The sequence below is a fragment of the Mauremys mutica genome, chromosome 6 (assembly GCF_020497125.1).
Source record: "Mauremys mutica isolate MM-2020 ecotype Southern chromosome 6, ASM2049712v1, whole genome shotgun sequence".
In the NCBI taxonomy this organism is placed as follows: domain Eukaryota; kingdom Metazoa; phylum Chordata; order Testudines; family Geoemydidae; genus Mauremys; species Mauremys mutica.
In genome coordinates this window covers 19,217,706-19,239,261 of record NC_059077.1, presented here as the reverse complement: position 1 = coordinate 19,239,261, position 21,556 = coordinate 19,217,706, and the positions used below count along the sequence as shown (strand labels likewise).

At 40.7% G+C, this 21,556-nt stretch overlaps 1 protein-coding gene across 3 annotated transcripts in view; it reads right to left on the bottom strand.

Moving 5' to 3' along the window:
* The window catches only part of WDR7 (WD repeat domain 7), a 349,222-nt gene that overhangs the window by 309,254 nt on the left and 18,412 nt on the right, over nt 1-21,556 (bottom strand). For all 3 annotated transcript variants that reach the window (XM_045021793.1, XR_006580538.1, XR_006580539.1), the window contains exons 2-4: nt 17,280-17,451; nt 15,412-15,518; nt 413-491 (exon numbers count right to left, since the gene is read on the bottom strand). In XM_045021793.1, coding sequence (XP_044877728.1) covers nt 413-491; nt 15,412-15,518; nt 17,280-17,438 — 345 coding nt within the window. In that variant the 5' untranslated portion in view covers nt 17,439-17,451. The remainder of the gene's footprint in view (nt 1-412; nt 492-15,411; nt 15,519-17,279; nt 17,452-21,556) is intronic.

Below are 21,556 nucleotides of genomic sequence, written 5' to 3'. Positions count from 1 at the left end.
ATTTACAATTTGTTTGTTTGTTTTTAAATGCACACCCCCTTCTGCCCCAAAACACACTGTGGTATTACATCACATAACCACATATTTTAAAAGTTTCAGAACTGGCTGACCAAAGATTTGGCTTTACATTCCAGCTGGTCTCCATGGGGAGCAGTGCTACTTGCCTGATGATAAATATAATCACTGTAAATTAATTCTTGACAATTTTTCAAAAGCTGAAATGCAACCCATTTCTAGGGTGTGTGACAACGTAGAAATATATTTTATAAACTGGCATAATTGAATTTGTGAAGATAACAGCCCAGTATTAGCAACAAGACTACAGCGATGGAGCTAAATAGTTCCTCAACTGTATAAAATATAGTACAGGCTCTCTCAAGCATTTTAGCATTTACATGAATACAATACCAACCTGTATTCCAGTATGGGTGCAGGCGAGTTTTGTAAATTCTATACATCTCCCATCATTCACATCCCACAGACACATCTCCCTAAAAAACACATATGGTAAGTAACTCTGATCATGCCCATGCACTTCATTTTTCAAAGGACTTGCAAGTTACAGAATTATTTTGACAGGTTTCAGAGTAGCAGCCGTGTTAGTCTGAATCTGCAAAAAGAACAGGAGTACTTGTGGCACCTTAAAGACTAACAAATTTATTTTAGCATGAGCTTTCGTGAGCTGCAGCCGAAGAAGTGAGCTGCAGCTCACGAAAGCTCATGCTAAAATAAATTTGTTAGTCTTTAAGGTGCCACAAGTACTCCTGTTCTTTTTGCAGAATTATTTTGGTTTCAAGAAAGCTATACTGGGTCATCTAGTTCAGTGACTCTCAACCTTTCCAGACTACTGTACCCCTTTCAGGAGTCTGATTTGTCTTGTGTATCCCCAAGTTTCACCTCACTTAAAAACGACTTGCTTACAAAATCAGACAAACATACAAGCGTCACAGCACACCATAGGCGACGATCCCATGAGTGCTCTAGGACTGGAGCACTGACGGAAAAAAAATTAGTGGATGCTTAGTACCCACTAGCAGCCAGCTACCTCCTCCCCCCAGCCCCTCCCGTCTGCCAGTGGCCCCGCCGATCAACTCCTTCCCCTGTCACAGTGCCTCCCACCCACTGCGATCAGCTGTTTCACAGAGTGCAGGAGGCGCTGGGTAGGGGAAGAGCGGGGACGGGGTGGAGCTAGGCAGGAAGAGTTTGGGCGAGGGTGGAAAGAAACAGGGTGGAGGCTAGGGGGAAAGGGGAGCCTGGGGTGGAGCAGAGGTGTGGCCTGGGGCAGGAAGAGGCAGGGCGGAGGGTGCAGCTTGTGGGAAGGGGGCGGAGCAAGGGGTTGAATACCCCCGGGGCCCAGAGGAAGCCGGTGCCTGTGCAGTACACTACTACTGAAAAATTGCTGACTTTCTCATTTTTACTGTATCATTATAAAATAAATCAATTGGAACATAAATAGCGTACTTACATTTTAGTGAATAGTATAAAAAGCAAGAAATTATTGTCTGTATGAAATTTTAGTTTGTACTGACTTCGCTAGTGCTTTTTATGTAGCCTGCTGTAAAACTAGGCAAATATCTAGATGAGTTGATGTAGCCCCAGGAAGACCTCTGCATATCTCCAGGAGTACACAAGCCCCTGGTTGAGAACCACTGATCTAGTCCATCCCAAATGTTTAGGTCAGGTAGCAGTCAGCCTTCTTTTAATTCCCCTTCCTTTCTCAGAGTCATCTCTCTCTCTTTTTTTAAATCCACAGCCTTCCATGCAAGGTCTGTTTCTCTGGCATTTTTTTAGTTACAATGGAAAGAAGAAGTGAGGAGCCAAGACTTGTCACAAACAATAATAAATATTCAGTAGGATGCCTGTGTAGAGCCCAGGGCTCCCGATTTCTCTCATGAAAATATTTTCAACAACCTTTATTTCCAACCACCTATTAAAAACTAAGACTAAAGAACTTTTCCATATCTTAAGGCAGTAAAAGCAGTGGTGCTTTATCATGTGGCAGTGAAGACTGAGGGTAATTTCACAGCTTTCAAATTGCTGAAAAGTGAAAGTATCACTTGTTGCTGCTATGTGATGGGGCAGACAGGTGCCACACTGGCACTGAGGAGGTTAAGGGGAGCCTGTGGACCCAGCTGACCCTGCAGTCAATGTCAGCCATGGAGAAGTGAGTTAGAAGGCGGAGACCTCGCCTAGTTGAGATCTAACCAGGAAGGAGAACAGAGTTCTGCTGCTTCCTCAATGAGGAAAATCTGGTTTTAGCCAAGAACCTAAGGTTCCATGCTACATGGATGAGCCATTTGGTGGATGGGATGACCAAGCACAGGACAAGGAGAGACTAACTGCACAGACACAAGCCTAGAGACCTGCCAACAAATCCTTGGATTATCCTGATTTTTAGTACGTTTTCCTTTGTTTTGGACTCTAACATGCTGGAAGAAATACAAAGGGGTACATGCAGGAGGGCTAAGGCACCAAGTCATTGGCTCTATGATAGGCGACACTTGTCCATCAGAGACCTGCTGTGGGGAGTCGTTCCTTGATGAACTACAAATGGGCACCACCTAGACAACCTGGTTGCTTAAACTGAAACCACCAAATAAACAATTTAAAAGTATCATCCAGTGGATATTTTTCTTACAGACCAGGAGAATGAGTATTATCATTTTGAAGTAGTTTTTCCTCTTGGTTAATTCCACTCAACTTCCAGGCAGGTGAGCACAGCATCTCCAGAAAGGACTTTAATAGGTTTTTATTACATTTGTTTTGCATAAACAATCAATTTCAGTGCTTATGCTCTTTACCTCATTTTGATTTTTTTTTTCTAATATTTGGTATGAGTTTTACAGTGTTTGCGTCATTGTATTAAGCAGACTGAATTCTCTGTATTTCAAACCCCTGACCTTGTATAAAACTCTATGAGATTGGACAATGAATGAGTTACGTTAACAACTTTAGCCCATATATTCCATCTAAATTAAAAACAACAGACATATATTAGCGGATCCAACAACTATACCAGAAAGACATCCTCCCCTGGAGTTGGGCAGCTTGTGAGCAGTAAGATGGGCACTCCTTGTCTGCTTGGGTCATGAAAATGTCATGGGATGGGAAACACCAATGCTAGAAAATGTCCGCACCACTGAACAGTGGGGCTCTCACTCATGTTACTTGTGAAGATGCCTGCTCAGGCTCTCTACTAAGGTATTCATTACTCCCACCAGGTGCATTGCCAAGGGGAGTTCCAAAGCTTGATTGCTTACATGAAGAGCGGGGAAGACCTCACTCCTCACTGTTTGTTTATATAAAATACTGGCATCATGTTGTCTGATGTAACTTGGGCATGTGTGGATGGACAAAGAGTAGGAACCTTTTGCAAGCGCTGTGCACTACCCAAAACGAGAGAAGACTGATGTGCAGTTTGCACTGCAACAGAGCTCAGAAGCCTTATCTAGGCATAGGTTATCTAGGCATGCTCTCCAGCCCTGTAGGTAATAAGTGTCTTTGTGGGGGGTGGGAGAACAGAGGGAACCCCTATACACACAAGCTCTCTGGTTTCCCACCAGCTGAGGGATAAGAAGACACTTTAAGGAAGCAAAACTCATTTGCCCAGCATGTGTCTGTATGGAGCAGAGACTGCCTGGAGGAAAAAGAAGAGGAGCCCTGCAAAGGGTGTCACATAGGTGTAGGCAGCCATATGGCTTAAAAGGATCAAGTAGACACAGACTGTCATCTGGGGGCTGAATCAGAACAGGGCAATGAGATCCCTTATCGCACTGAGTCTGTCTAGTATGTAAGGAAGTATGACTTGATGGAAATTGAGTTCAGATTCGCTCCAATAAATTCTGTGAGTTGTATGGGGACAAAGTGGACTTTTCTGGATTTACCTGAAGTCTCAGAGCATGAAAAAAGTTGAGTAAGGAGAGGACTACCATCCATCCCTCCTGATCAGATTGTCCCGTGAGCAGCCAGTTGTCAAGATAAGGAAAGACTAGGCTGCCTTGATGATGCACATATGTCACTACCATGAACAACAACACCCTCATAAAAACTCTCAGTGTCTTTGAGGGGCTGAAGGAGCGAATATTATATTTAAATAAATGTTATTTTGTTTTTGAAGCAATTTCTACCTGAATGTCAATCCTTTGAGTGGAGGGCTGTATCCAGGTCCTCCCAAGGGTCAACAGAACCAGTCTGTTCTGGGGAGTCCTCTGAGGGTCAGAGACAAACTCACTGATAAAACCTAGACAATTCCTCTAGGGCGGGCCACCTCCTGTTACCCACTGAAATGGGCCAAACTGACAATTACAAATATCAGCAAGCCATTACTGTGGTGCCTTTGGTCCAAATTTTGGGGTAACAGTATAAGACCCAGGACTGACTCCTGCAAGACCTCACTAGATACGCCCACCCAGTTTGACAGTGAACCATTGATAACTACTCTTTGAGTACAATCTTTCAGTCAGCCATGTACCCACCTAATAATAATTTCTGCTACATAACATTTCCCTAGTTTGCTTATGAGAATGTCATGTGGGACTGCATCAAAAGTTTCCTAAAAGCAAGATATATCACATTTACTGCTTCCCCTGCATCTGCTAGGCCAATAACCCTGTCAAAGAAGAGTTACGGGGGGAGGGGATCAGAGGAGCAGCAGAAAGGAATTCTCTGGTGTCACCGGTCGTGACGATGTCTAGGACCCATTCGTCCAATGTGATATGCTGCCGCATCAGGACACACTGGGGCAGGAGGTCAATGACGGGGAGTAACAGGCAGTACGGAGACTGGTTCATGGCTCTCCAGAGTCCCATCAAAATGCTTTCTTGGTGGGAGGCTGGGACTGAAAGGGAATGACAGCAGTGCACTGTGCCTGCTGTGTTGTACCCTCTGACACTTCCTAGGGGGCTCATAGGCCCTTTTCTGATAGAAGGGCTAAGAGGCAGGATGGTGTCTATGAGGAGGTGGCTTGGAATATTTCCTCCAGGATGCCAGGGTTTATATCCCCAAGGAGTGGAGAGTTGCAGGAGAGTCCTTAAGGGAATGAAATGACTCACCTCTTTACTCATTAAACCAGGTTGTTACCCTCAAAGGGGAGATCTTCTACTGTTACCTGGATGTCCTTGGGAAGCCATGAGGACTGCACAGATGAAGCCTGCCTCATCATGACCAGTCACCATGAAGCAGGAAGCCATATCTGCTGCATTGAGTGATGCTTGAAGGGATCCTCTGGCAACCAATTTCCTTTTGTCAAGGATGGGCTGGAACTGGGACCAGAGCTCCTGTGGCAACTAATTAGCTAATTCTGACAGTTTGTTGTAATTAATAGTCACGTGAACATCAATGCCTTGTAATTTGCTATATAAAGTAAGAGCCCAGCTGACAAAAAATTATTTCTGCCGAAAAGATCCAGTCTCTTGGCATCCCTTCCCAAATCAGAAACCTACATTGGTCTAGTCTGAGACATTCCGTGACAGCCTAGACCATTTGAGAATTCAGATTAGAGTGAAAGAACAAATAGTCTAGTCCTTTGGATGGAACAAAGTACTTTTTCTTTGCCTTTTTCAGAGTCAGGGTATAGGTACCTGGGGTGTGCCAAACCATTTTAGCAAGTTCCAATAGGATCTCAACAACAAGGAGAACCACGTTGTTAAGGCCCATAATCAGGTGGATATCCAGTAGCCCAGGCATTGGATCTTGAACCTCTTTCCAGGATGATCTAGAGAGTTTCCACACCAAAAGATCCTCACAAAAAGATCTTGATACAGATTATAATCATCCAGTGCCTCAACTTGGAGAAAGAAGAAAAGGCTGCCATTGGATCTGGCAGTACATGTTGAGCCAGCTATTTCTCTACAGGACACTGACAGATCAAGTGCCAGCTCATGCCAAGGCCACTTAGCCCCAACTGAACACTGATGAATGAATAGCTGGAAACAGTCTGGCTCACCAGTGTGTTAGTATTACTAAAATAGATGTTAGATTTATAAAAATGTGTTCAGAGTTTATGAAATGCTTGTAGGATGCTGCATGTATTGATCTCACTTAACATCTGTATCCCACATTATAAGGTTATATTAAGTGTTTGCACTGTAATCCTCTAACTTTGTAACTCACTAAACAGGAAGGAAGCAATAATAAATTTAAAGGCTGGTTTCCTACAGAAGGTGTTAGGTCCTACACACAAGAAGGCCCATTGAAACCGAAATAAGCCATTGTCAAAAATCAAAGAACAAAGACTTTGTTGATTGCTTCCCCCACACCCATGAAGAGGAGACATGCATGTGGACTCTTCCCATCAGCATGAACTCTGGGAGAAAGGAATAAAAATCCCTGACAAGAGAAAAATGTGTCGTTATGCTGCTTGGACTCTGAGAGGAAGGTTTACTAAGCATAAGCGAAAGATCCCCAGTGCTTGGCCTGGATAGCCCTAAAGGACATATAGATCTTGCTTAGTATACAAGCTTCTACCATCTTTTGAAACCTAAGACTAACTCATTTTTGTGTGTAGGTTTACCCGCATTAACCTTGTAAATAACTCATTTCTTTTTCTTAATTAATAAATCTTTAGCTAATTTATTATAGGATTGGCTACAAGCATTGTCTTTGGTGTAGAATTTAAGGTGCAGCTGACCTGGGGTAAGCGACTGGTCCTTTGGGACTGGGAGTAACCAGAATATTATTGTGATTTTTGGTGAAAGGGACCATTTACCACAAAGGCAAGCTTACCTGGGTGACAAGATAGACCAGAGTACTCAAGGGTACTGTCTGGGAGTCCATGTGAAGGTGGTTATAGTGCTTGAAGAGTTTGCACTTGATACTTGGTTGGTAAAATCTAAGTATAGAACTCACAATCAGCTTGGAGTTTGTGCTCTGCTTCTTAATAGTCAGCCCTGAGGTTGGTACTCTTGCTTCTGAGTCACTCCAGACAGCTTGACATCTTCTTCCTCAAAATATTCCTGGGGGGACTGAAGCTTCTTCTACCACGGACGTTGACAGGTACTCCTCATGAGCGCCAAGCTCACCTGACTAGGGTGTGGAGTCTCACTTGGTGCCAATGGTAGGGGAGAAGCAATCCTTTACTTAGAGGAGCTATGAGATAATTTATCTCGCTTCTTGATGGGGTGTTTGGGCCTTTACCCTCCTCATGCCTCTTCTTACACAAGTCCTTGGACTTGCTCAAAGATCTAGAGCTACAGAGCATCAGTGCCTGGTGGCCGCTACCTGGATGCTCCAATCAGAGTCCCAGGGAGCAAGAAGGCTGAGGATCAGAAAGGGGTCTCATGGGGAGCTCCATTAAATGCCTGCAAAGCCAAAACTCCTCAGATTGTCTATTCAGGAGGGAAAGTAATAGTTTTGCACAAAAGGCATGTGTGATTTCCTAAGACAGTACAGGCAGCTCTTGTGAGGGTCACTAACTGGGAAGATCAGGGAGCAGGCCAGGCAGGGCTGAAAGCCTGGTATCTTGGGCATAGTAAGTGCCTTGGATGGTGGCACTAGTAAGGGGGAGAGGAGGAGGTCAAATCCCAAAGTCATCTAAATAATACTAATAGCTATCTAAGAACAAGTATTTACAAGAAAACAAAAACAAAAAAAAGTGGGTCTGACTGTGAAGGCTAACAAAAGCTGAGGACACTAAATGGCTCCATCTCAGACCACAAGTAGTAGTAAGAGGCGTCAGTCCATACTGCCCTTTATGCGCCCTTGGTTCTGAACATGAGGCAGCATAGGGCACAGATGTGGACCAACAACACTGCTATTGAAAAATCTTCTGGTCTCAGGTGCATTGAGGATTTGCACACCACAGTAAATAGCACTGGAAAAAGGTCATGACTGTTAAAACTAGCTTAATCAGGGGAGACCAATAGGGGGCCAGAATAATAGAGCTGCCTGAAGGCTGAGCTCTGAGGGGATGATGGAAGTAGTGCCTTGCTAACTCCCAAAAGCTTCTAACCTCGCCAAAGACAAAGTAGAGGATTGATTCTCCAAGAAAATATGAATTTTTTAAAAAGATACCTCACTAAGAAGAGTGTTTCTGGCTCACTGCATAGAGAGGCCTCTGAGACTCCAAGAGAACACATGGCAGCCATATTAGGCAGAAATGCCAGGGCTGAGGAAAATCAAGTGGCTACATTCTGCAGATGATCTCTGAGTTTAAAGCCATGAGAAATGATGAGACACCGAACTTCTTGCAATAAAGAAGGAAGTAAGTGACTTGGTAGCATGCTAGAGACTGACCTAAGAAAAGCAAAAAGAGAGAAAAAACAGCAGAGCCGAATGGCACTGATGGAGCAGAGCTGCAGAGATGCAGCTTAAATTGGTTGACAGATTGAGAAGGAACAACAGAAATAAGGGGCTGCCTGGAAATGCTGAAAGAGGAAACCCCATCTGGTATGCAAAAGCTTTAACTGTGGTGTTACATCTGAGCTTCCTAAAAGAGGTAAAAGTGGAGAGATCACATAGGATGCTGCTAACCTCCCACCCCCTCAATAATAATAATAATTAATAATAATAATAATAATAAACCCAGAGACTTGAAAGTGAAAATTCATGATTATCAGCACAAAAAAATAATTATGAAGCAAGCCAGAGAGCATTCAGAGCTCATATTCAAAGGCCACAAGCTGCAATTCTTTTCATGACCTCTGTCCTAACTTTAAAAAGAGAAGAGAGCTGGGGGAAATTACAGCAACACTCAGAAGGCCAGATATCTGCTACAGTGGGAATTCCCATTTAAACTCTCATTCAGGTTCTAAACTCAGCATTATACAGTAAGAGGCTTGAAAAAAAATGAGGGGGGGAACACTCCAGCCACTTGGGATAAAAATCCAAATTTCATATGTACAAGACGACTCTGCATAGGTAGTAATTACAGATAAGCTTATGAAAAACTCTTGGCAAAGAGTGAAATCCTGAAAAAAGAATATAGGAAAGAAAAGACAAGACAAAAGAAAGTCTCTAGCGACCGTATTGGCAATGGCAGTAGTGAAGCTGAACAAGAGAACTTGGATACCTGAGAATAACCTAAAGACTAACCAGTAGGGACTTCTTGGGAGTCACCAGGAATGAACAGTTGAATAATAACTATGTAAATGCTATAAAGGAAATAGTATGAATTTGCTTTAATTGGGGGTGATCATTAATAGCTGGGTTCTGTATTTTAAAACACAGATGAAATAAAAGGACAATAAGAGGAAGGGGCAGGAAGGAATCCCAAGGATGGAGGATATTGGAGAAAATAAAGAGGGGATGAGGAAGAGTGTTTAGGGGTTCTGTGTAAATCCTCCCCATAACAGATGTAATCTATCCCTAAGGTTGAGGGTCAAAGTCCTAGAAAATAAGATTGTACCTCCTCTGGATTGCAAGAGAAGCAGTCCAAGCATTCATAGGGAGAGTACAGAGTTCAGCAAAGCACAGTCATTTGGGGATTGTTTTAAATGTTATGTTGATATGTTATTTGCAGTTTTAGAGTAAGTGGAATGCAGGAGAGGAGAGGGAAAAGTCAGGATGTGGGGTGTGTGCGGGGGAAATTAATACAAGAAATATATATGGAAGTTTACAAACAGAAACCAAGCTATAATCATGAATTCAGCATAATCAGATACAGGTGAGACACTGACCAGAGACGGATACAAGACATCAAACAGCTAACTACCACAATTATTTCAAGTTTTTCAATAAGCTAAACAACAACTCTCAATGGTCTTCCTAAGGTGACATCTTTGAATGTAAAAGGGCTAAATGATGTCGTTAACAGGGAAAAAAGCCATGGTAGAATAGAATTTAAAAAAAAAAAAATCACACACATTATTCTTGTTCAATAAACTCATTTCAGGATGGATAAATTACAGTCGTGAAAGCTAATTGGTTTCAGCAGACATTTTTTGCTTCAACCAAAGAAAAGAACAGACTAGCGGGCATAGTAAACATATCTTTTCAAATTAAAGATCAATTTAAGGATACGGAGGGACAATTTACATGGTTGAAGGGGACAATTGCTGGGTTTTTAATATCAGTTATACTCCCAACCAAAAGCAAAAATCTTTTTTAATGATTTCTTTAAAACACTGCCACACTTTGGGAAAAGGAAAATTATACTTTGAGGAGACTTCAAATGCACACCGAATCCTTACTGGGACAGATCTTTTTTTTTTTTTTTTAAATAAGACAAGGTGGCTGGACAAGCAGATGCAGCACTAACTTCCTTGTTACAACAATTCACTCTCTCAGATTGCTGGAGAGAACTGCATCCAGGGGAAAGATATTATACACTTTATTCATACCATCATCCGTTACAAACCAGAATAACGCTAATGTTAATCCTTAAATCCCTAACGAAGCAGACGAGTTCTGCAATAGTTGTCAACATTACATGGTCAGATCATGCACCAGCTAAAGTAATATTTTCTGTCTGGTATGGGCAGGGGCGGCTCTAGCCATTTCGCCGCCCCAAGCACGGCGGCACGCCAGGGTGGGGGTGCTCTGCCGGTCGCAGTTCCCGCGGCTCCGGTGGACCTCCCGCAGGCCGCCTGCCGCCCTCCCGGCGACCGGCAAAGCGCCCCCCGCGGCATGCTGCCCCAAGCACGCGCTTGGCGTGCTGGGGCCTGGAGCTGCCCCTGGGTATGGGTCACAAAGGTCACTTTTTTGGAAAATGAACTGCTTGCTTCTCCAAAACAAAGATCAGATTGCAGCACTATTGCAGATTGCAGGACACTATTCAATACTTTCAAATAAATTATACAGACAAAATAAAAAAGAGGCCTTCTCTGGGAGGCAGTTGACAAGCACAGCCACTCAATTGAAAAAAAAAAAGGAAGTTCAAGAAAAAAATAGAATTAGCACAGGAGATTAAAAGGTCTCAAGACATTCATAAAAGATGCAGGTTCAAAAAAATCCCACAAAAACAACATAACTAATTAAGATTGGGGGGAAATGTATATGTTGAGGAGAGATGCCACTGAAAAAGCCTTAGGTTTACAAATCACAAGTTTTATGAAAAAGGAAATAAAAGTGATAGTCTATTGGCTAAAAGCTTTAAGGTATTCAAGAGCATCATCTTCCATCGATTATCGGGCGGAGGGGGGGGGAAAATCAGCAAAAGATAGTTACACACTCTGATAAAATGTGCTACTTTAGCTGTTTATTATAAAAATATCCATACCTCAGATACCCCAACCTCTGAAGTTATTCAAAAATATCTGGAAGTAGTAAGTTCACCAAAGATAAACAACATTGATAAAGAAACTTTAGATAAAGAAATAACAAAAGAAGAAATCCTAGAGGTAATAGCAAGTATGAACAGTGGTAAAATTCCACGACCTAATGGCTTGCCAGCAGAATTTTACCAGGTATTTAAGGAGGTATTGCTGGGTCTCTTGAGAGGCACCTTCAACGCTATTCTGTTAGGGGAGGAACTTCCTCAATCTATGAAAAAAGCTACTGTGGTTCTTCTCCCTAAAGATAGAAAAGACCTTACCTTAAGCAGCTCCTCACAGCCCTTATCACTACTGAATCACTAAAAAGATTTTAGCAAAAATACTAGCTAGCCAATTGCCATCTGTGCTCCATCTTATATAAATCCTGATCAAGCTGTATTTTTTAAGAATAGACAGATTTGGAGGGTACCTGGAATTATCCATAATGCCAGATTAAAAAAAGATCCATTTCTTTTTTTAATCACTAGACTCAGAGAAAACCTTTGATAGAATAGAGTGGAATTTCCTTGTTTCAAGGCTTGTGCCATATGGATTTTGGCCACCAGTTCCTTAAATGGATATCTGCTTTTCTACACCAGCCAAAAGCAGCTCTGAGAGTTAATGGGCTAAATCTCCCCTATTTGAATTGCACAGAGGGCCTAGGCAGGGATGTCCAATGTCTTCTCTACTTTTTGCACTGGCCATGGAGAGACTTTTTCCACAGAGGATAAAGAACAACAAATCTATCACAGGAATAAAACTTGCAGGAACGCATCAGAAAACAGCATTATATGCAGATATAATAATATTTTTACCTAAAACAAAGTATTTTACTAAAATTAGTTGCTAAAGAAATCCACAACTTTGGTATTGGATTTAAAGTAAATTACACCAAAACTGAAATGCTAGCCATACATTAGCCAAACTCTGAAACATCACTCCTCAAGAAAACATTTGGGTACTGGGCAACAATTCTATAAGATACTTGGAAGCTCAACTCTCAAAAACAACCTAGAAGAGTGCTCTGATTAATTGTCAAACCACTACTTTAGCAAATGAAAAAAGATTTGTAGTGCTGGGGGAAGTATGCAATTTCTTGGGTGGGAGAACAGTGACAGTTAAAATGAACATTCTGCCAAGGATATTCTTCTTCTTTCAAAGTTTTCCTTTGATTATTCCGAAAAAAACTCTAACAGGAATACAGAGGATGCTATTCCATATAAATTCTACAAGAAAAGACCAAGACTGAGTTCAGATACTTTGGACAGACCCATTAAACAGGGTGGACTAGCTGTTCCAAATATTTTATGGTACTATCAAGCCAGCCATCTCAAAGCAGTAGCAGAGCAGGGGTGATATAATGCAGCCATACATTGGGTCTTTATTGAACAAGAAAATTGCATAGTGTAAATATCACTAGTCAACTGCAGTCTGTGCTCTCATCTTATATAAATTTAGATCAAACTGGATTTGTTTAATAAAATAGTTTTTAAAAAAATCATACATTACAAAAATTTACACACATCCTTAACCAACTCTATGGGTTTGGGATAGAACTAGAGATAAATTATTTTTCCTCACCAATGACACCCATTGCAAATAATCCAGATCTTAACCCTAATCACAAACCAGAGAGATTCAAAGATTGGGAGAGTCATAGAATACACACAGTTATTCAGTAAAGAAACTTCTGTAACTTATTTGGAGATCAAAATTAACTTTGACTGGCCCATTCTCCCCTAGTACCAGTACTTTCAAGTCAGGCATTATGTTTCTCAGCACTATGGAAAACCTGTTTTATACAGAAAGCTAACTTTAAAAGAAGTGATGGCATCCAGTCAATTAGAAAACAAATAATTTACTACTTTATATCAATCTTTGCAGACAATTTTCCTAACAAAATCATGCCCATAGATGACATACTGGGAAAAGGATGTAGACAGACAAGTTACCCAGAGAAATGGGATTTGAACTAGAAAAAGAGGACCAGCAATCTCAGTCTGTAGCACAATAAATAAAATTTAAGCTACTGTTTCAATGCCATCTCATACAAGTGAGGTGGGTGGGAGAGGGGGCGGGGAGAGAGAATGGGGATAAATGCTGGCAAACTTGTAGTGAAAGAGGAGATTTTATGCATCTGTGATGGACATGTAGTCATTAGAGAGTATTGGGACGCAATCCATAACCAAATATCAATTGTTGGATATTTATTATCCTTGGTAATTCTCCTAGGGCTTCCTAGAGGAAATGGTCACAAGAGAGAAAATGGAAAATTAATCTTTCATCTACTAGTAGCTACTCTGCTATTGGTAGTCTCCACTGGAAAAAGAAAAAAATAGTCCAACCATAGAGGAATGTCTCAAAATATATGGAGGTTGTGGTTATAGAAAGATCAACACACCAATTACATACACAGCAAAATAGACAAAGGACAGATAGATACAGGGCCGCCCGGGAGAGGGGGAGGGCAAGCAGGGCAGTCGCTCCGGGTCTTCGGCGGTATTTCGGCGGCGGGAGGCCCTTCAGTGCTGCCAAAGACGCGGAGCGACTGAAAGGCCCCCCACCGCCAAAGACCCAGACTGCAGACGGGCAAGTACAAGCGCCGCAGCTCCCCAACTTTGCCCCAGGCTGCCTCAATCCTCCGAGCAGCCCTGGATAGATACTTGGATATTTGGTTACCTTCTATTCAATAGTCAAATAAAGTACAGTCACATTCTACAGATTCATCAAACCTCAGAATAAAATAGTTCAAATGAAGAAGCTGCATTTTACCAGTACATCAACAGATTTTAAAACATAAATGTGCAATATAACTTACGTTACACATTTTTCTTTTCAGTTGCTACAGTATCATTTGGGGGTTGTTTGGTTTTTTGTTTCAATTTTTTTGTTTTTAATTAAAGCATTGTTTACCTTATGGAATAATTTTTCAGCATAGTACCATGTGATTGCATCACAACTAATTTTAATTAATGTCAGTAGGAGTTCTGTGTTTAAATCCTTTGCATTACACTGAACTATTACTCAATTTACCCAATAATATGCTTTATTTAAAAATAAAAAAAATCCAAAATTATCCTTTTCAAACTAATGAGAAAAGCGTCAAGAGTGAACAAAGGAGAACTGAATGAATAAAATGACAGAAAAGAAATTAAATTTAAACTACATATTAGTTTATACAAATTATTCCCCACCAACAAGCTGTAGTAGGACTATCCTGCACCTACTAGGGTGAAAAATCGGGGCGGGGTGGGGGGTAATAGGTGCCTATATAAGAAAAAGCCCCAAATATCAGGACTGTCCCTATAAAATCGGGACACCTGGTCATCCTTGAACCTGCTGAAGTCACTGAGAGCTTGACCACAGACAAGAAAATGCATGATGAGTAAAAACAACAGCCTGCTCATTGTTCCAATTTAAAAGCGTGTCTCTCAGAAGCAATGGGCATTTGGTTGTTAAATGAGAACTAAGCTTGAGTCCACCTACATAGGCAACTGTTTCCTATTCATCACAATGAGGGTATCTGGATTTGCCACAATTTCAAGACAATCAGTTTTTGGCCAACAGAAATCCTGCATGGATAGCCAATCTGATTTGCAGATGCAAACAACAACTGCATAATGAGGTGTTATTCAAATTGTTTAGCTAGTAAAAACCACTCTTTTTGAGGAGAATTAAGAAAAAAAGAAAGACTTAAAATTTAAGGCATCTTTACTATAAGAACTCCAGTGTAAATTAAGTAGGCTTTACTGGCTATATTATCTGCTGTAAACCAATCTCTTGGTATAACAATGAGTTGTTCATGGTGCAAAATCAGGGATTGGTTGTGAGAAAGAGAAAGGGGGTGGAATGAAGGAGCAGTGTGAAAACAATCAGATGCTTTCTGGAACAGACATATTTACACCAAAGAATAAAATCTGCTTTCAGGACAATGATACACACCTTAAATACAGAAAGATTAAATACAAGGTTTAGACTTACTTCTAGGTCTAATGGCAATTTAAAAAGAAAAAATCAAGCTCTTAGGTTAGAGAAGTCCCATCACATAGACTATTTGGAAGTAGGATGTTTAAAGGACTAGATAAAAATACTTTAGGAAACTTACAATAGAGTACCCCTTTCCAGTGTAAGTGATCTGATCTCCCTCTCTCTTCCATCTCTAAATTTCCTTTATTTTAAATCAACAAATCTACATATTACTTAATCTATAGAAAAAACTCACCCACTTTCAGATGCACTCACTATATACTGTTTTTCACTGGAAGCAGAGGCTTTGGACAAACATGTAATTGAAGCTGTGTGACCAAACAGCAGCGCTCTGGGATTAATCTAGAATTACAGAAGTAAAGTATACAGTAAACTCACTGTACCTACTATTAGCAGAGCAGTTAATCACATAACCAGAAAGACAAGAAAAGTTTTTCAGAGGTTTTTATTTATACAGATGCATTATTAGTGCAGCTGTGGTAATATCATATTTTAAAAGTATGAGTATTTTATGACAAGCTAGCTCTATGACAAGCTGATCTGCTGTGCAAGAGAACCAACTGCCAACAGGTGCTGGAATGAAAGTATTTGAAAGACCCATAACTTTATTCAAACTGGCTCTACCAAGGGTTTTTTAATTGGATGCTAAATTTGGATAAGTCATGCTGTAATGCTACAAAAATAATTAACTCATAGTTTTCATTAAACCATGTCCTTCCCCAAAATTAAGGGTTTTAAATTTAAAGTTTAAAATAAAACAAAAAATTATTCAAATTTATGAAAGATCATATCTACTTCATGTCCTATAGCTAGTATTTCCTCTGTTAAAAATATACACTCCCCCCAAAGATTTGTGGTTGTACTAAACACTTGCATGTTTTGCATGGGCATGGGTTCAAAAAACAACTGCCTTTAACTGCTTGAGAACCACAGTTATCCAATATCACACCACTGCCTGATTTGTGTTACTGCTTTTATAAGAGGATTGCTTTTTAACTAAGAACTATTTGTTTCCAACAAATCACTATAGGCCATAACAGGCCATTTGAGATGGGCACTTGCAGCTGAGAGTGTCAGCAGCTGAAACCTGTAAGTAAGCAGTCTCAATTTCAACCACTAATCCCCCTTCTGATCCTGTTTCTACAGAAATAAAGGTTAAAGAATACAGATGTTTTTTAAATACTAACTTTTTAAAAAGCACATTAAATGTAAATTTCCAAGATTCGATGTCTGTTTTCATAAACCAATCAGCTGAAGCTGAAAGAAATGCAGCAGCTTTTCCAGCTTCTGGGTCAAGAAAAGTCATCAGACATGGGAAGGGAAATATTGGCTTTAAAAAATTAATTACCCTAGTCAACATTAGCTTCCACGGAATGAGGATTGGAAAGGCATGTGTGAGAACGCTCATTTCAGCTACCAGCTGTCAGCTGAGATGAGCAATTACTCGCTTCAAACCCCAACTAAAAAGTTTACCTACAGTCGTCATTCATGTCAAATTTATCTAGCAGTTTGTTCCCCAAAACTAAAAGGCCCGGAAACAAGTGACACGAGATACCAATCTTCAGCTGGATTTACTGATTTTCCATGTTGCAATGATTTTTTATTTTTAAAAAAATCAAAAATTTCTGGGGAAAAAAGCCTATGAATATCAATAATTAATACGAGGCACTAGGGTTTAGAGTTTTTGGCCAACAGAAATCCTGCATGGATAGCTAATCTGATTTGCAGGTGCAAACTACAACTGCATAACTGAGGTGTTATTCAACTTGTTTAGCCAGTACAAATACTCTTTTTGAGGAGAATTTTTAAAAAGATTTAACAGTTAAGGCATCTTTACTATAAGAACTGCAGTATATTAAATTAGCTGTACTGGCTAAAATTATTTATTGTAGATCAAGCTCTTTACATAACACTGAGTTGTTCATTGTGCAAAATCAGGGATTAGTTGTGAGAAAGAGGGGAGGGATAAAGGAGCAGTGTGAAAACAATTGCATATTTTCTGGAACAGACAGAATTACACCAAAGAATAATTCATTGTCCCATTTCAGGACAATGATATGCACCTCTCAATACAGAAATATTAAATTAAAGATTTAGACTTACTTCTAGATTTAATGAAAGGTCCCAGAGAGATATCTGTCCATCATGACATCCTGTGACAATCATTGAAACATCATCCATTAACAGTATGGCTGATATGCAGTGTGTGGGAGCTTTGCGACCCCAAAGCACGATTGGTAGAACAAGGCTGTTTCCTGCCATTTTGCTTTCACTCCTGTAAATTTTATCAAGATCATAAATATCAGAGATGTAAGTTTTCAGGACTTTTGTCATTTTTGCAGCCTTAAGGATTTAAAACCCCAAAACCAAAACTCTGTAAACCGTGCAAAAAGATTACGGTGTTGGTCAGAGCTGATTCACTTACCACATCCTCATCCCCCGACAAACTTATCATCATCATCATCATCAATTATACCTACTGTAAAATACAAAACATGGTCAAGATTTTTTTTTCCTAGTCACTGAACATTTTAAAATGTGTCCTCAAATACTAACTAGGGTCAGAATAATAGATACTTTAAGAAATCATCTGTAAAACTCGGTGGTTTGTGATATTATTAGAACCTCAAGATGCGTGCAAGAGTTTGTATTATAATATATTGTTGCTTACACTCTTTTAATCGGTGGCTTTTCAACACTGAACTCAGTCATTTTTCCCTCAAGTGTTATTCTTCTCTTACCCACAGTGTTTAAGACGTAAATGTCTGGAGTGGTGTATACTTGTATCTATTTGCTAGATGCTCAGTCAACAGAGACCTGACATGCTTTGTTTTCCTCCCCATTCATCTGACATTTAAAAAATACTGACTTGAAAAATATTTTGATATTTTAAAAATCTCAACTGAGAGTTGGCACTGTAATATTCTCTAGATTAACTGCATAAATCCCAAAAGTATTTTTATCTGAATTACTTAAATTGAATTATTCTGAGCTGATATTGTGGGAGGTTTTTTTTCTGAATTACATTTATCATATTGAAATGCATAAAGTGTGCTGTATTAGCCAGAATTACGATTCACAGAACAGTCAAAGGTTATTACAATCTCCTCATTCATATTCAGACTAGTCTACAGTATGTTACGCTGAATCACTGTGACCCCAAGCAATAAAAAAAGGTCAGGCCCCAAAACATCATGAGATTGGCTAAAACAAAAGATGATGGCTATGACGACATCAGCAGATTTTTGAAAATACTATATTTTAGGTTCTTTTTATTTGCCTTCTGCATTTTGAGCCTTTATGGTGCACTCGTGGCACATTTTTAAGTTTGTCTCTGCAACCACAAGGACATCTTTTCCCCTAACGAAAGCCAGATTTTCATGTCAACAGAAGACTCCAAGAGCTGGCGCTTTAAGAAGAACACCAACTACAGAGAGACTTTGATAAAAAACGCAAGAGTTGGCAACACTGACTTTTTCTGCTTCCTCCCTGTCTCAGTATTGCCAACTCCAACCGTTCAAGAGACACGAGTCACATCCCAAAAAGCCATGAATTTTACTTAGAAATTGTGAGATTTTTAAAACAATTTTGTTTCTATTTGCTTTTTGAGCCTCTAGAGTTCATGTTTTCAAGCTTTTCTCTGCAACTATGAGGGCTAGAAGGTTTTGGGGTTTTTTGGGGGGGGGAGGGTTGGGGGGCCTAAATGGAAGCTAAGATTCTCAAATCAGTTAAGGTCAGAGACCTTCCCCCCACCCCCAACACCAAATATCTCAAGATTCACAATAAAAGGGGGAAAAAAAAAACCCTCAACAAAGTTGGCAACATGGCTGCCTTGCAGCAACTGGGACAATGGTGCTAAGTGAAAGGCAGGTGACAGAGATTTAATTTAAAAAAAAAATCATCAGACAACCAGAAAGCCAGATTCAACAGGGTCTGGAAAGCAGAGGGGGAAAGGGAGCCTCCAGCCAAAACTAAGATGTTTGAATAGGTCTAAAAAGTAGCTATTTCACTTGGACCAATGGGTGTATTATCCAGTTTGGAAGGGATGGAGTGGGGGAGAGTCAGTGGACTGAAAAAACAAGCTTAATCAATTGTCTTTATCTACTTTTTTTTTTAAACAAGTTCTTCTATTTAAACTTGGAATAGAATGGGATTTAACATTAAGAGAAGTTCATTTCTGGTTTGAACACAAAGCCTACGGAGGTTTCCGTCCTTCTAGCACATGCCGGATGGTTCCCTCTACCACACAGCTAACTTTTTAAGCGCTTTAAAGTTTCTTTTCAAAGCCAAAATACTGTTTCAAATTTAGCCCCAAACAGATTAGGTATATTTTGTAACTGGTTAGCCACACACTCAAAGGTGACCTAGCAGACTGAAACTTTTTTTTTTTTTTAATTGGAGATATACCAATCTCCTAGAACTGGAAGAGACCTCGAAAGGTCATCGAGTCCAGCCCCCTGCCTTCACTAGCAGGACCAATTTTTGCCCCAGATCCCTAAGTGGCCCCCTCAAGGATTGAACTCACAACCCTGGATTAACAAGCCAATGCTCAAACCACTGAGCTATCCCTCTCCCCCAGAGTGGGAAAAGAGCAGTTCCTCAGCTCTGTTGGCAGCTCCCTGCCAGGACCCAGCTGTGCCCCAGGCTCCCGGCAGTCTGCACCCCACTCCCCACCAGGAGCCAGGGAGCCTTGCCAATTTTGTGGTTGGGAGCCATGAAATTGACGAGATAGCCTGGCTCCCGATGGGGAGCGGGAAAGCCACTGGAGGCTTCTGACCTCGCACTTCCCCATCAGTAGCAGGGGAGGGGTGAGCCTCCTCGCCTCTCACCTCAGCTCCCAGCTGGGAGTGGGGTCCAGCCGTCCAGGCTTCTTGCCCCATATCCCAGCCAGGAGCAGGGTTCATTCTCCCCCCACCTCCCAGCTGGGAGCAGGTCCAGCCACCCAGCTCTCCAGAGGAGCGGGGGCAGCGGTGCTCTAGCTGCCCAGCTTTCTTGCCAATTTCACTGCTTCTGCCATGAAATTGACAAGACAGTCAATAGGGGACCTAAGTAAGGCAGTGTCTACACAGACACTGCGTCACCCCACCTACACCAACATAAGCCCTACGTAGGGTGACCAGACAGCAAATGTGAAAAATCGGGACGGAGGTGGAAGGTAATAGGAGCCTATATAAGAAAAAGACCCAAAAATCAGGACTGTCCCTATAAAAATCAAGACATCTGGTCACCCTAGCCCTACGCCTCTCGTGAAGGTGGAGTTATGATGTCAGTATAATAGGGCAGTTACATCAGTAGGACAAGGCTGTAGTGTAGACACTGTCATAATTAGGTCAATGTAAGCTGCCTTACGTTGACCTAGCTGTGTAGTGTAGACCAGCCCTGTGTTATCTCACCCAAAGGACTTGTTATAGTGTAAACAGGCACTTCCACCATTTCTGAAAAATTCTGAGAATACATATACAACCTGGGTCTCAGAACCACCAACAGCAGCATATGATGAGTTTGTGCTTGGATGGGCAGCAAATTGAGAGTTAACCGCTAACGTGTTATGTAATCAGTGCCTTTCTAAATTTTCTACCCATGTTGCCATAACACATACTGTATAGCTAAGTGACCTCTCCTCTAAGAGAATGGCATTTTTAAAGGAAACAAAGCAATTTTTAGTACTAGCTTAGAACACTGTTACAGAAAAAAATTCTTATAAAAAGGCAGCAAATCTGTAGCAGCTATTATAAAATGTGGCTCAATTCTGGAAAACAGTTAAGTAAAAACCCAGCACTTTCTTACTCAACAGAATTGCTGAACCATGTATATTCAGAGCCAGAATTGCAGACCGTTTTTTCCACCAATTTTTTTTTAACCACCTTTTCTTCCAGTTATCCATGCAGATCCAACAATGCTATTGGGGATTAGGGTGAATTCTGGCTAGCGCATTTTTAACATAATTGCTAATCAAGTTATAATTCCGGGCCTAAATTCTGCTCCCAGTGAAGAGAGACATGTTGCATAGATGCAACCGAGAGCAGAATTTTATTAACAGAATCTTTGTTAATGGTACTGAAGCATAAGCCGGAAAGAAAAAAGCATGACAATTATTTATTAGCAGTATTGCAAGAGGGTCTAGACTAAGATCTCTGATTTAAATTGTAATGTTGGCAGTTTAAAAAAATATATTTTTTTTTAAACTTTGTAACCAAGTAAACAGTATATGTAAAACTGCATTACGGGTTTCCAAAGTCATTTTTCAGAGATGTACTGCACTTTATAAAGACTATCATTTGCAGTACGCTGGTACTATTTGTGACATACAGTAAATTAGAGTAGTTCTGGTCCATGGTGATTTCCTATGATAGCCTCATGGCTGCTGACCAATTGGAATT